A 12991-nucleotide genomic window follows, 5' to 3' on the forward strand; every position below is an offset into this window, starting at 1 on the left:
GAAAGACTGAGATTTTCTTACCCCCCCCCCCCCACCTATAAAGTCTAGACCACAGCCAAAAGGCTGTGGAATTTTGAACAAACAACTCAACGCCTTACGCGTTTTTTGTGAAAAATAGTAAGGCATTTAAAAGAAAAAATAAAACGACCATGTAAGACGTTTTTTAGTAAGGCGTTTTTTGGCGAAAAAAAAGGAACGACTTTGAGATGTTGAGATGATTTATTATATCCAACAATATGTGAAAACATGAGACGTACAAGAAGTTCAATTGAAAGCTGTTTTAGGCTGGAATTGAATCCTGGTCGTTGATGTCACAGTGATCTGCTCTAACCACTCAACTATGGTCATCTTGTTGCTGACAAGCTGTTGTAACAGAAAAAGTATTAGCATCATGTTGAATGCTCAAAGGCATTGTTTGATAGGAATAAAAACCCACCATGTACAGTAAGGCGTTTTTTGTGAAAAAAAAAAAAACCCAGACCATGTAGTTGTGAAATGTGCACATAACTAAATGTATGTGTATAAATGTATATATATGAGCAATGAATGATTGAAGAAGGCTTCCTGAGAAAATAGTCTTACTGTAATTTTAATGTATAGATTGGAGATTAGGCATAATGTACTCCATTACTATTACTAGAGTGTGGTACAAAGACAAACACTTCAAATACGTTGCTTTTTTGAAATGGATTTAAATTTCACAAATCAACCTACAAAGTTACACACAGATAAGATTAAGAAAAAGTTCAATACTCTCGCCAAACACGTGTGTAGATGCTACACACACACAAACACGCGAGGACATTGACATTAGTCGAGCAGATTAAAAAACAAAAAACAAAAAACCTTTTCAAAAACATTTACAAACTTCTCATGACAACATAGACAATGTAATAATTTGGATTGACAGCCAGAACAAATAAAATAAACCCTTGCAGCATGCTAACAGTTAGCATCACAGGCTGATAGTTGTCCTTGACTCGAGTGGAACAAATAAAAACGTACACATTTACGTTTATGTAACACCATAAAGTCCTTTTGCGGAGTCCCACAAAGACATTATCACATTCAAATTGACAAACGTTAGCTTGCATTATCCCCACGCAACCAGTTGTGTCTGAGTAGCGTGAGCTGGGTAATGACAGTTCACACGTACCAAAGTTGGCAAACTTTACGTGAACGAAAAGTCACGTTAGTATGCTAGCTTTAGCTCCACAGCAACCGGTCATGCGTCAGTTAGGTCACGTTTACTTTTAACAGGTCAGCGTTGTAATGACCAGTCATGTCAGCATTAGCTCTGTAACTGACTGGTCATGTTAAGTTTGACAGCTTTCGCTACCACGTTAAAAGTCACATTAAGGAGTTGATGTTAGGTCTGTCATGACCAGTCATGTTAGCAAGCTAGCGTTAGCGTCACAGTGACTGGTCATACGCCTTAGCTCAAGTAATGACCAGTAACGTTAGCATGGCAGCATTAGCACTATAGCTAACAGTCATGTTAAGGAGATAACGCATTCATATTAGCATGCTAGCGTCGGCGCATTTTTGATGGAAGCCAATCCATCAGTGGCTCTGCCTCTCCGACACAACGTCCTGTAGCCTCTTTAGCAAAATGTCGGGGCCGCTGGCGCTGTTCTCGGGACACGCCCGCTTGCTGGGGGAGTCGCACGCTGACGACATCATCAGCTCGCCCTCCATACCGAGGGCTCTCTTGCGGCCGTTGCAACCTTGGCGCAGCATACGGTTGATGTCAGACAGGTCCTGAGGTAGAAAGGAACATGGGTTAGCTTTAGCACGGCGGAAAAAAGTATGCGACCGAGTAACAAACACCAAAGACAATAATCGGATGAATACCGATATCTGGTATCGGCCTTATTTTAAGGTATAAGCTACTCGTGGAGGCTCCCGATACCAGCCACCAACACCTAAGCCCTTCTTGGCAGTAGTTGTTCATTGGGTTAAATGAAATTTCATTTTAAAAATACTAGCGCTATCGTTACCCGGTTTCGGTGAGTACTCAAAGTGTGAATACTCGCACTAGTATTCTAACATCCCTATTTTTTTTTAATTGAGTAACTGTAAAATATGAACTAAAAAAAAAAGTTTCTACGTCAGCTTTTTCATACTTGCCAGGAGAAAAATGTGTCACTAATTGAGCAACTAACTCGCAAACAATCACGTTAATTAAAATCAGTGACAAAATTACTCTTCACATTTTTTGACACCTAGTAAGTCAGACTCTAACTAGCTAACTATAAAAAAATTACATAACTAACAATAATAATTAAAAAAAAAAAAAAAAAAAAAAAAAAAAAACAGACAAAATGATTTCTTTTTTCATGTTTTTGATACTGGACAATGATTGGCCCAAAAAGTCAACGTCCCAAAGTGAAAGAATACGTCGTCTGTGGACTAGTAGCTTGTCTGTGAGGTGAGGTGAGGTGAGGTGAGGTGAGCTTACCTTGGAGGGGCTGCTGTTGATGCGGAAGGTGACCGAGTTTGGCGCCAGGCCTCCCGTGGACGCTTTGTGGGGCGACACGTAAACGCAATGACGCTGAGACACTCGGCGAGGAGACGGCGGGTGGCAACGCACTGAAGGGAACGGAGACATGGGCGGGGCGTCCATCTGACACACACACACACACACACACACAAAAGAGAGCAAGTTCATTTTGAGTCCTTTGTTGGAATTGTTGCACTTGCGTGGTGGTGTGCGCGCACGCACCCTGTTGTCATGCGCGGCGTATCGCATCGCAAAACTTTTCATCTTGAGAAAGTAGACGTTGTTGTAAAACTGGATCAGGTCGCCGCGTTCCTCCTCGCCCGTTTGCGTCGTCTCAGAAGCTGCAAAAAGGAAAAGTTGATGTCAAGAGTTTGCGATTGCGTTAGCATGCTACGCTTAGCGGGTGAGCTTACATTCTGCTTCAGCATCAACCTCCATGTTCTCGTCTGATAGCGCCCCCTGCTGTCTGGGAGCGCGACGCAGGAGGACGCTGCGGTAAACCTGCACACACGCACACAACACAACACGCGCACACACGTATATAAGCGTGTCACCACTGCAACAGACCGCTAGTGACTATCTGTAGGCTGTCGGCAGGTGGGCGTGTCCTCACGTGGCTGCTGGCCTGCGGTTGGCTGCGGTAACACTTCATGATGTCCTGGAACGTGTGCGCCTCCTTGGAGATCTGCGGCACAAAGCGCACACGCAACCGAGCGTTAACCTTCCGAATACGAATACCTTTATTGTCATTGTGCTCAGAGTACAACGAGATTCGGTTCCCTCGGGCCGCTCAATGCTAGCATTAGCTCTTAGACGACTAATCGCATTAGCATGCTAGCATTAGCTCTCGAACGACTAATCGCATGAGCATGCTAGCATTAGCTCTTAGACGACTAATCACATTAACATGCCAGCATTAGCTAGCCGTTTGTGTAACAGAGAGTGATTGTAATATAGTATGTGCGTGAGCTAGCGTAGCGTATTGTGCGTGTAGGTGAGCGTGTGAGTGCGTAGTATGGTGTGCGTGTCCGACTTTGGCGATGATGTAGACGGTGCAGAGCAGCATCTGGTCCAGGTGCCGGTCCCTCATGAGTCGGGTGGCGTGAAGCAGAGCGTGTTCAAAGGCCGTCCAGATCTTTGCACGCAGCTCCGACGAGATGTCCAGTCGGGCGCACAGATCGCGAAGGCGCACGCTGGCCAGGTGGTACACCTGCACACGCGCACGCAGGTCAGAAGAGCAGAGGGACCGAGTCGCCGCACGGGCGGCCTTCGCACCTTGCGGAAGAAAAGCGCCAGGGATCCGGTGCGCTGCGGCCGGCCGCCTGCCGGCTGGGCGTCGGCGGCGACGGGCGCGGGAAGCGGGCGGCCGGGCGATGCCGTCAGCAGGAACTGAGTGGGGCCGCCGGCCGACGGGTCGCACGAATGGACGGGGATCAGCGTGATGGTGCGCTCGCCGCCGCCGCCGCCTGACGGCGCAACGACACGTGTTAGTCAGAGCCCCTTTGATTGTGTTCAATCATCAGATCACATTGGAATTGGCGCGAAAGCGCATTATCGGCCAATTGCCGTCGTTGAAAAGACAACCGAGGAGCGTAAGAGCAAACGCGTGCAAACGTCGTCTTTTCGTTCAACACAAACGTTCATTTTCATGACAGAAATCTGTTGAGAGGCTGAAATCTGATCATTTGGACAAGACTCAAAACTTGATGATTGAAATAGTTGCCTCAATTTATTTGGGGAATTATGACTGCATTTGTTTTGGAGGATTTTCGAGGCGTTTGAAGTGGCACATTTTTTTTTTTATTTGTATTTTTTTTCCCAGAGAATGCAGCTAGCTTGTCCCACCTTGCAGCGGTATGCTGAGCACGGTGGTCTGGCCCGCCTGCGGGCCGATCTTCAGGGTGCCGGCGGAGCTGAGCGTCAGGCGCTTGGCGGGAGACGCGACGGGGCCGGGCGGCGTCGCGGGGGCCGGCGGGTCGTCGCCGAACAGACGGCGCTTGGCGCTGCCGGCGGCCGGAGAGCTGTAGCGCTCGTGCACCGACAGCGGGGACGGCGCAACCTCTGCGGGGGACGACAACAAGGACGCGGCAAATCAACGCATGACTTCATCGACGCCAGGCCGGCAGCAACATTTCACTTGGCAACGTGATCTCAAACAAGGAGGAGATCGCGTTTCACATCGCGTGCTAGCATGAAGCTGGCAATTCAGCGATGTGATGTATTTCAATGCATGAAATGGTTTTGTTGTGTATTCCGTTTTGCAGTACGTCCCCATCTTCTTGTGTCTTGTTGGGTTTGTTTGCCCACTGTTTGGTCCAAAACTGGTGATTTGGGGTAAACGCATTCCCGGGACGATTACTGAAGAATGTAAAAAAAAAATTTTTTTTTTAAAATCCCGATTCTTCTGCTAATAATTGATATCACCATTATTTATTTTCTGGGTGCAAAACAAGAAAATGCTGCAACGTAAAAAATACAAAGACAAATAAATGGTTTTGAAAGACTATAATTATCTAAGTTCCAAACACAATTTGATACAATTAATTATCTAATTAATGTAATTGAATTTCGATTATTTGCACAGTCCTAAATGTTGCCGCAAGGTTAAGTTAGACAACAATATGGGGCCGGGCCGGCCCCGGAAAAGCCGAGGGACGCCGATGGGCCGCTTACCTTTGCGCATGCTGCCTGCGCCCGAGCGGACCTCTCGGATGCGAGGATGCACGATGGGCGACAGCGCCACCAGGGGCAGGTGGGCCGGAGTGATGCCGCCGGAAGCGCAACCGCCAGAGTCCAGACTGGATGGGAAGTTCACCTGGAGCAAAGAGCGAAAAATATTGCCACACGGTGCCGGCCCAGGAAAGTGATTGGCCGACATCATCTTTTGGTTCAAGTGGGACTGAATGTCACGACTGATGTTATCGTTGCCGGCGGCTCATTTGCGGCGCCGCACTGACCTCCTCGACGCTGGGCACCTTATTGCCGGCGGCGCTCAAGGCGTCCCACAGGGCGGAGTCTGCGGTCCAGGCTCGGCTCTCCAGCACCTGCTCCTCCACCAGGTTCAGATGCTTGACCATGTCTCGGGACAGGCCTTCCTCGGAGCGGATGAACACCTCGATCACCTGCGCGCGCGTCGGCGAGCCGTGAGGAGATCCCGTGCGTGTGCGCGGGCGTACGAGTGCGTGACAGACCTTGAAGAAGTAGAAGGGGGCCAGCTTGAAGACGTTGATGATCCACGGGAAAGTTCGCTGCGAACTGTAGGAGAACAAAACCACCTCCAGGCAGCACGCCAGAAGAGAGCAGTGGAAGATGTCCTGCTCCAGTAGAGCCTGCCACGCGCGCACACAATGCATGCACGCACGCACGCACACACACACGTGCGCACGTTATGCATGCACAATTGCACACTAAAAAACGCAACAAAACACTCACATGAAAATAAACACGCACAATGCTTGCGCTGTTTCTACCACACACACACACATGCACAGCCGCGGTTCAAGTGTCGGGTGGATAAACTTGTCCCACTCCCAACGCGTTTCCATTTCTCGCCCTCGTAATTAATACGATTCCGTACCGAGCTTTATCTTCCGCTCAAAAGTGGATTCCCAATTTGGCGGAAAACCGCATTACAAAGGAAAGACCATTGAAGCAAAGCAAAGCAACGCCGCCATCTACTGGCGTCATGACTGTGCTGTACAAACCCGAGTTTGAAAAACATACTCAGCAATACTGTACACGTCGGTGGCAGTGAATGAGTTGAGGGTGTTGCATTGACATGCTTGTGCGTGCGTGCGTGCGTGCGTGCATACACTCATGTCTTTCCCTTGCAGCCTCTTGGTCTCCTGCATCAAGACGTTCTCCAGAACTTTGTAGAAGAGAATCTCGGCTAGCTTCAGGCGACTCTCAGCAAAATCTGCCCACACACACAATGAACATTACATACCACCACATGCACATGCAGACATTTTGTGTACTTGAGAAATAAGGTCAAATATATCAACAGAAATATTGACATACCGTATATACATACATATAAGATTACATATGTATATAAATAAAATAAAAAACATTACATATATAGATCTACATACATTCGGCTCAGCTTCAGAAAACATGTCAGCCTTGATTGGTCGCTACCTGAGCAACTGTGATGTCATTTTCCGTCGGCAGAAATGACAAAATGGCCGCCCACTCCGACATGGCTAAAAAACGTCTGGATTCATTCTAATTCCACCAAGGCAATATTAATCCGAATGCCTTGTTTCAACTAGTGGGCCTGCATAGAAGCTATTGCTGGAAAAAAAATGTTTGGGTTGACTTCCCTTTTAAATGCAATCGTAATGGTGGTCAATTATACGCGGCTTTCCGCTATTTGCGTTTGGACCGGGTCTCTGTGCCCACCCTGCTTGAAAATTCCCGCGCGAGCACGTACCGATGTGCGACCCCGACGAGTGGTCCGAGTCGTTGGTGTACTGTTCTTTGAAGGTCTGTCCCAGCGTCTTCACCCGGCTCACGATGGACTCCGTGGGGTCTCTGGAGCACGACCTAAAGTCCAAAACAGTTGGGGTTTTTCTCCTCGTTAAAGCATCTTTTTTTTTTTTTTTTTAACTGGGACAGAAAGCTGTCAGTGAAGGCAAGGTTACTTGAAGATGCGCAGCAGCTGCTCGCCGGGCGCGCTCCTGAGCCCGGCCACCATGCTCTGAAGACGGCTGACGCTCTGCGTGGCCGACGACACGGGCGTCACCGGCACGTCCTTCTCCTTCAGGTACGCCCGACCCGTCAGAGGCGTAGAAGGCGCCAGGGAGGCTGACTGCACACAGTTGCGCTTCCTGTTAGCCACGCGCCTTAGCATTAGCAGTAGTGCATTCCTGTTCCATTTTTCCTGTTAGCGTCACCAACTTCTTATTAGCATTTGTGGGGTCCTGCTCCACTTGCCGCCAGTCCCGATTCCGTTAGCGCCCGTTATCTTTAGCATCAGTAATTGCCTGTTCCCGTTCGCCTCTGTGTCCCTCCGTTAGCATTTCTTGTCATGAGCATTGGTGTGTTGTTGACCCTAATGTGATTCTGTTAGCGCTCATTATCTTTAGCATCAGCAATTTCCTGCTTGCAATATCATTAGCAATGGTGCGTGCCTGTTCCAATTAGCCTCAGTGTCTCTCTGTTAGCATTTGTTTTGATGAGCTTTGATGTGTTCCTGCCAGTGCGATTTCGTCAGCACTCGTTCTCGTTAGCAATAGCACGAGTCTGATGGCGTCAGCGTGTTTCTGTTCATGCCACTAGCTATTCATTTGCATCAGTGTGTTCCCGCTCCAGCTAGTGTCGGCGCCTTTCTGTTAGCATGCTACATTTGCGTTAGCGTCAGGACATTTGACCTTCTCCATGTGATGCTGCAGCTGCGTCTGAGCGCCGGTGGCCTGTCCCGCGCCGCTGGGCCACTGGAAACTTTTCCTGGGCGTTCCGATTTCCTCGTCGGCGTCGGCGTCCAGGAAGACACGCTCGTCGAAGTCTCCCACCGTCAAGACGTACTCCTCGTACTGGCGGTTGAGCGCTTTGCTGAGAGCAAAGCCACAGCAAGGCGTCAGTCGGGAGGCCCCGACGCAAAACCGCGCCAAGCGAACGAGCCACGACTTACTTGTTGTCAATAAAGTTGTGAGGATCCAAGAGTTCGGTCAGAAGATCCTCGTTGCCCTTCAGGATCTGATCGGGAACAACATCAAGTCAGAGATTCTTTCTGGAGAAGCGTGAGTCTTCCCTCGCCAGACCGAACTTCTTTTCGGATTTCATGTGGATCATTTGAAAAGAATAATAAATGGACAGCCAGCTGCCATTTTGAGCCAACAGGAGTTAACACAACACTCTCCCTGGCTGGCTCCAGTGTCACTCAACAGGCCAGGCCCCGCCCCGCCCCGCCTTTTAAAGCAAACATTCAAAGTTACAGATATGACAGTGAAGACATGAGAATGACCACCCCAAGTGGACAAAAATAGTACCCGCAACTCGCAAATCATCAAATAATACTGGTCAACGGCTCATTTTAATCCAAGTTGTTTCCCTCAACGTATTTTTCACGCTGATTTCATTTTTTTTTTGTGTGGTATTTTTTACTTTTTACTAAGTTTGACCTATAAAAGCTTGCGCAATACCATGTGTAACCATGTCCCAGAAAAAATGCCAACAGTTGCTGAACTTTTTAAATTCATAAATATGACCAAATATACTACTCTATTACATATTATCTTATATAATCATGATGAAAACCTGATGTGCTAGAGGAAAAAAAATGATCAGTGCAAAAAAAAAGAAATCATCTAGAACACACGAGGAGCCATTGGTGGGTGGTGGACACTTTGGGACAAATTGCTGCAGGGGACACGACATACTGTAAGGAAGTGGCTTTGCGTACCTGTTTGCGGAAGAGCTTGTGCATGTAAGGCCTGAAGTAGTGCTGCTTGATGCCTTTGGCTTCCACCACCAGGCCGTCGTGAAGCTCGCACAATCTCTCCAGCACGCACGGAGACGCCTCGTCGGCGCACGCCTGGACTTCATCCCCCGATGTACCTGGCAGACACGCAACACACGCTCGGATTTTCACTTTTTCCCACGCTGGAATTGAACCTCCGCCGATCTTTTTCCCCTATTCGAATGGGCCCCGCTGTGACAACGGGGTGGGGCGTGGGGAGGGGCGGGCTGCTCACTGACACATTTTCAGAAAAAGGCAGAGAACTCACGATGTACTCGAATGTCAAATGTTTTTGGAGAAAGCAATGGAAAAGGTCCACTGTCCCCAACTGGCCCCCCTTTGAAAGAGTGAGGTAGTGTGCGTTTCTGACCGATGAAGTCGGGGTTGATGAGCTCCTTCCTGTTGGCGCACATCAGCGCGTTTCCGAAAACCAGGTCCAGACAGCACAGCAGCAGGTGGTACGAGTTGACCAGGTCGTCACCGATCATGTGAAAGTTACCTGGTGCGCAAGTACAAATGGATACAAGCACAGTCTGGATCATATGGAAAGGCTTCACACGCTTCAATGCCACGCCCGGGCATCAAGTCGACTTGAAACAGAAACAAAGAGTGTTCCAGCCCGTGTATTGAAAACAACCACACAACTTGGCCTTTAGCTAGCTTAATGTTAACGCCCAACACAAAGCACCGTAGACGGGCTGACAAATAGCATCGTGCTGTCATAACCTTTTGAAGGGACAGTGTGTAGAATTTATTTGCCATCTAGCGGCGAACTAATAGAACGCAAAGGCCCCAGTTTGAGGCCCGTACATTTTGAAGCATGCGAGAGAGAGCACACCTAGCGAGCCTGCCACCGATTTCCCCAAATAAAATGTCACCGCAAACGACTTGCGCTATTGCCTCAAGTGACCAAGCAAGCGCTGTCGTCTTTGATCCCGCAAATTTGTGATCGGGCCATTGAAAGATGGCGGCGATGCATGTCGGCGTCGCCCATCTCATATAATCATGTCATGTGTCAATAAATGTCATTATCTTGGTCTTATGCTGTGATGGTTAACGTCTTGGGAAAAAAAGAAAAAAAAACGGATTGTTTTTGTTGTTGTTGTCGTTGTTTTTTAAAGAGCTAATATCAGGCGGCCCGATTTCGGTCGGGCCCTAATTAATAGTAGTTTGAGCAAATTTGTTCTTTCACAAGTGCGTATCCAAGTGGAAGCCCTCGGCATTAACCAGCGTCTCACCTTCCAATTTCAAAAAGGTCGCAGGCTTTTGGGAAAACGTCAGCCGATTCAAGGAGCCGAGACTTGTCGGCCTACCTTTGGTGTAGACGAAGAGCGTCCAGCAGAACTTGAAGACGTCGGCGGTGTGACAGGGCAGCCGGCGGTGCTTCCGTCCGCGGGGCTGGCGCGGCGGAGGGGGCGGAGCCTCGGAGCCCGGCGGGCTGCGGAACATGGCGGCGAAGATGGGCTGGAACTTGCGGAAAATGACGGTGGAAACCTCAAAGTTGCGCTCCAGACGCTCCATGCGCACGCGGAAGTTCTCGCACAGGTTGGACATGTCGGACCACTTGCGCATCTTGGAGAAGAACTCGATCAGGCTGCCGGACGCATGAAAAGTCCAACTTGAATCCCGCTACATTTCTTTTTTTACAACCAGAATCACCAAATGGTTTCTTATCCTTATGGTGATATACAGTACATCAAGCCCATGTTTAATTTTGAATGAAATTAAACTAGAATCTCTCAGTGTTCGGGCTTTTTTTACTCAAAAATGCAATTTTCATATCACAATTTTACATTTTCCGACCCCAAAAAAACAATTTTATGCCCAGCAAAGGTGTTTTTTTCCTTCCTTTTCTCATATTAAGACTTGTTTTCTTAATTATCTTAAAGCATTCTTTTTTGGAATCAAATCTAATTTTAACCCAATAAAATAATAAAAAAAAGTTTTAAAAAATTACAACTTTAACTTCATCAAGTAATAATCTCAAAATACTTGCACTTAAAAAACAGCTCTCTCATAATTTCCCTAAAATTAATCCCACCAAAACTACATTTTCTCTTTTTATTTATACCCTTTTATGAAAAGTACAATTTCAATCTTATCTTCAACTACTTAGCCCAAACTTCTCTCTCAAAATACTTTCTCCTGAGATTACAACTTTAATCTGTTGATTGTTTTTGGAAAGATTGTGACTCAATCATATTTTTTATAATAATTTACTCCGAGTAAAATTTCTTCATAATAAAACAACTTTAAACCCTGTATTAACTTGTAAAAAAAAAATCTCAAATATTATTTCCATCATGACTTTTTGTCAAGAAAGTGCGATTGCGTTGTCATAATTTAGACTTTTCCTAAAACCTCGTCATACTGAGGCTGGCACTGTTTGAACTTTTTGGAGGTGTGTTGGTGTGGTCCTTTTGCACCTGAGTTTGGCGGTGCGCAGGATCCTGGTGAGCGACACGCAGTTCCCCTCCATCAGGCCTTTGCCCACGGTGGGCATGCTTCCTTTCCGGCATGCGGCGTACAGCGAGCACGCCAGCCAGTGCACCACCTCGCCCTGTAGGCACGCACACACCCAACAACAACAACGCGTCACTTTCACACAAGTACAAGAAAACGCAGTACTGTCCTGCTCAAGCGCAGGCGACCATTTTGGCCAGGAATGGGCCACTGTGGTGCCGAAAACTGACCACCCCCCGCCATCGGGGTGGAACAAATGGCAGAGCAAGTTACTTTTCAATGCATCCGATATCACCAAATAGAAAGCTATTGTTTTCGACATATTTTAATAGCCAACATACTGTACTTGCAAATATGTAGGCTATTCAAATCCGTCGAAATCAATAGCCTTCTATTTGGTAAGATCGGATGTATCGAAAAGTAACTTGCTCCAAGAGTTGTTCAACACTTATAATGACGGGGTGCAGTTATCGGCAGGGGTGCTGTTTTCGGCACAACACGGCCGTACGGGACTTTTCCCGAGCTTCCCGACGGCCAACATGCCCCCGCTCATATTGATCAGAACGGCAGCTTGAAAGTTAAAAAAAAAAAAAAAAGTTAAGATTGCCTCCAAATAAGTGAAGAGGATTAATTATTATGGATTATTAAAAGTAATCTGCGCATTGTTTTATTTCAGATGTGTGCAAGGAACTGTTCGGCCTTCACATTTACCAGCGGCTGTTTCCAAAAGATCGGTGACGTCGGGTGCTGCCTTCAGGGACAGTCAGAAATCAAAAGAATCGCAAACTTCTTCTTCATAGTTTAGCTGCTAAAGCTAAACACGCCGTGCACTCGCAAAATGTATCGTAATATGTTAGCATTTATCTGTAAATGACTCCAATCGCTTGTTCAAGTTTAAAAGGCAACGTACGGACATCTGACGGACCGCTAACCCTTTCACGCCCAAATTCTGACGTCATCAGCGTCGCGGTAGTCGTTGTTTGTTTGGTGAGGCGGAAGCTGTCCGTGTCCAAGTGCCCCCCTGCCGCTCACCTCCAGCGTGTACGTGTTCCAGATGGCCGTGAAGTTGTCCAAGGCCTCGGTGGCCGTGCGCTCGTCCATGTTGAGCTCCTGACACAGCGTCTCCAAACTCCTCCGGGCGACGCTCTCCTCCATGCGGCCCGACTCCGAATCGGACGACTCGTCGCCACGCATCGTGGACGGCCGGGCGGCAGTCGCGATCGGCAAACTTGTGGTGGCCGCAGCGGAGGGGAGGGAAGTTAAAAAAAAAAAAAAGAGACAAAAATGCCCCCAAAGCGAAAGTAAACCAAAACAAAAACACGACGCTCGTCCAGGGGCCGAGACGACGACCTAGCTCCACTTCCGCTAACGAGTGGCGCCAAAACTGCCGAGCGAGGCCCAATAGGAGACTAGGGGCGTGTCTCTCACGTGAGGTAGTCACCCAACCCAGTGCTGCTGTTGTCTCATCACTTCCGGATTGTTTCCAGTTAGATGAAAATAAAATAAACTGCAAATAAACAAATAAGTCAAGTCACTGTTCGATTAAAAAAAAAAAAAAAATC

General features: G+C 47.7%; 1 protein-coding gene across 2 annotated transcripts; it reads right to left on the minus strand.

The window, feature by feature from the left end:
* Positions 1-573: 573 nt before the first annotated feature.
* Positions 574-12828, minus strand: rbl1 (retinoblastoma-like 1 (p107)). 2 transcript variants are annotated; one of them, XM_086041458.1, is made up of 21 exons: positions 12462-12827; positions 11393-11526; positions 10280-10560; positions 9337-9465; positions 8910-9064; positions 8139-8203; positions 7879-8059; positions 7150-7316; positions 6939-7051; positions 6316-6419; positions 5695-5832; positions 5461-5625; positions 5177-5318; positions 4349-4564; positions 3779-3969; positions 3537-3713; positions 3117-3188; positions 2917-3004; positions 2726-2844; positions 2462-2626; positions 574-1761 (listed from the first exon to the last, which is right to left on the minus strand). In XM_086041458.1, the coding sequence occupies exons 1-21, from the start codon at positions 12621-12623 to the stop codon at positions 1564-1566; spliced, it is 3162 nt and encodes a 1053-aa protein (XP_085897584.1). In that variant the 5' UTR covers positions 12624-12827; the 3' UTR covers positions 574-1563. The 2 variants fall into 2 exon arrangements, with proteins under 2 accessions (XP_085897584.1, XP_085897583.1); XM_086041457.1 differs by having other exon boundaries at positions 5461-5832; positions 12462-12828.
* Between the last annotated feature and the right edge of the window lie 163 nt (positions 12829-12991).

This window comes from Filicampus tigris, chromosome 9, assembly GCF_054856515.1.
Source record: "Filicampus tigris isolate MCC_2025a chromosome 9, RoL_Ftig_1.0, whole genome shotgun sequence".
Taxonomy (NCBI): domain Eukaryota; kingdom Metazoa; phylum Chordata; class Actinopteri; order Syngnathiformes; family Syngnathidae; genus Filicampus; species Filicampus tigris.

Excerpts from the sequence above, each read along its gene's own strand:
- rbl1 (XM_086041457.1), bottom strand. The coding sequence starts at position 12,623 with ATGCGTGGCGACGAGTCGTCCGATTCGGAGTCGGGCCGCATGGAGGAG. Across the intron at positions 7,317-7,878 it reads TGCAGCATCACATGGAGAAG|TCAGCCTCCCTGGCGCCTTC; the intron begins GTCAAATGTCCT and ends AACTGTGTGCAG. Across the intron at positions 4,565-5,176 it reads CGCAGGCAGCATGCGCAAAG|AGGTTGCGCCGTCCCCGCTG; the intron begins GTAAGCGGCCCA and ends CGTCCCCCGCAG.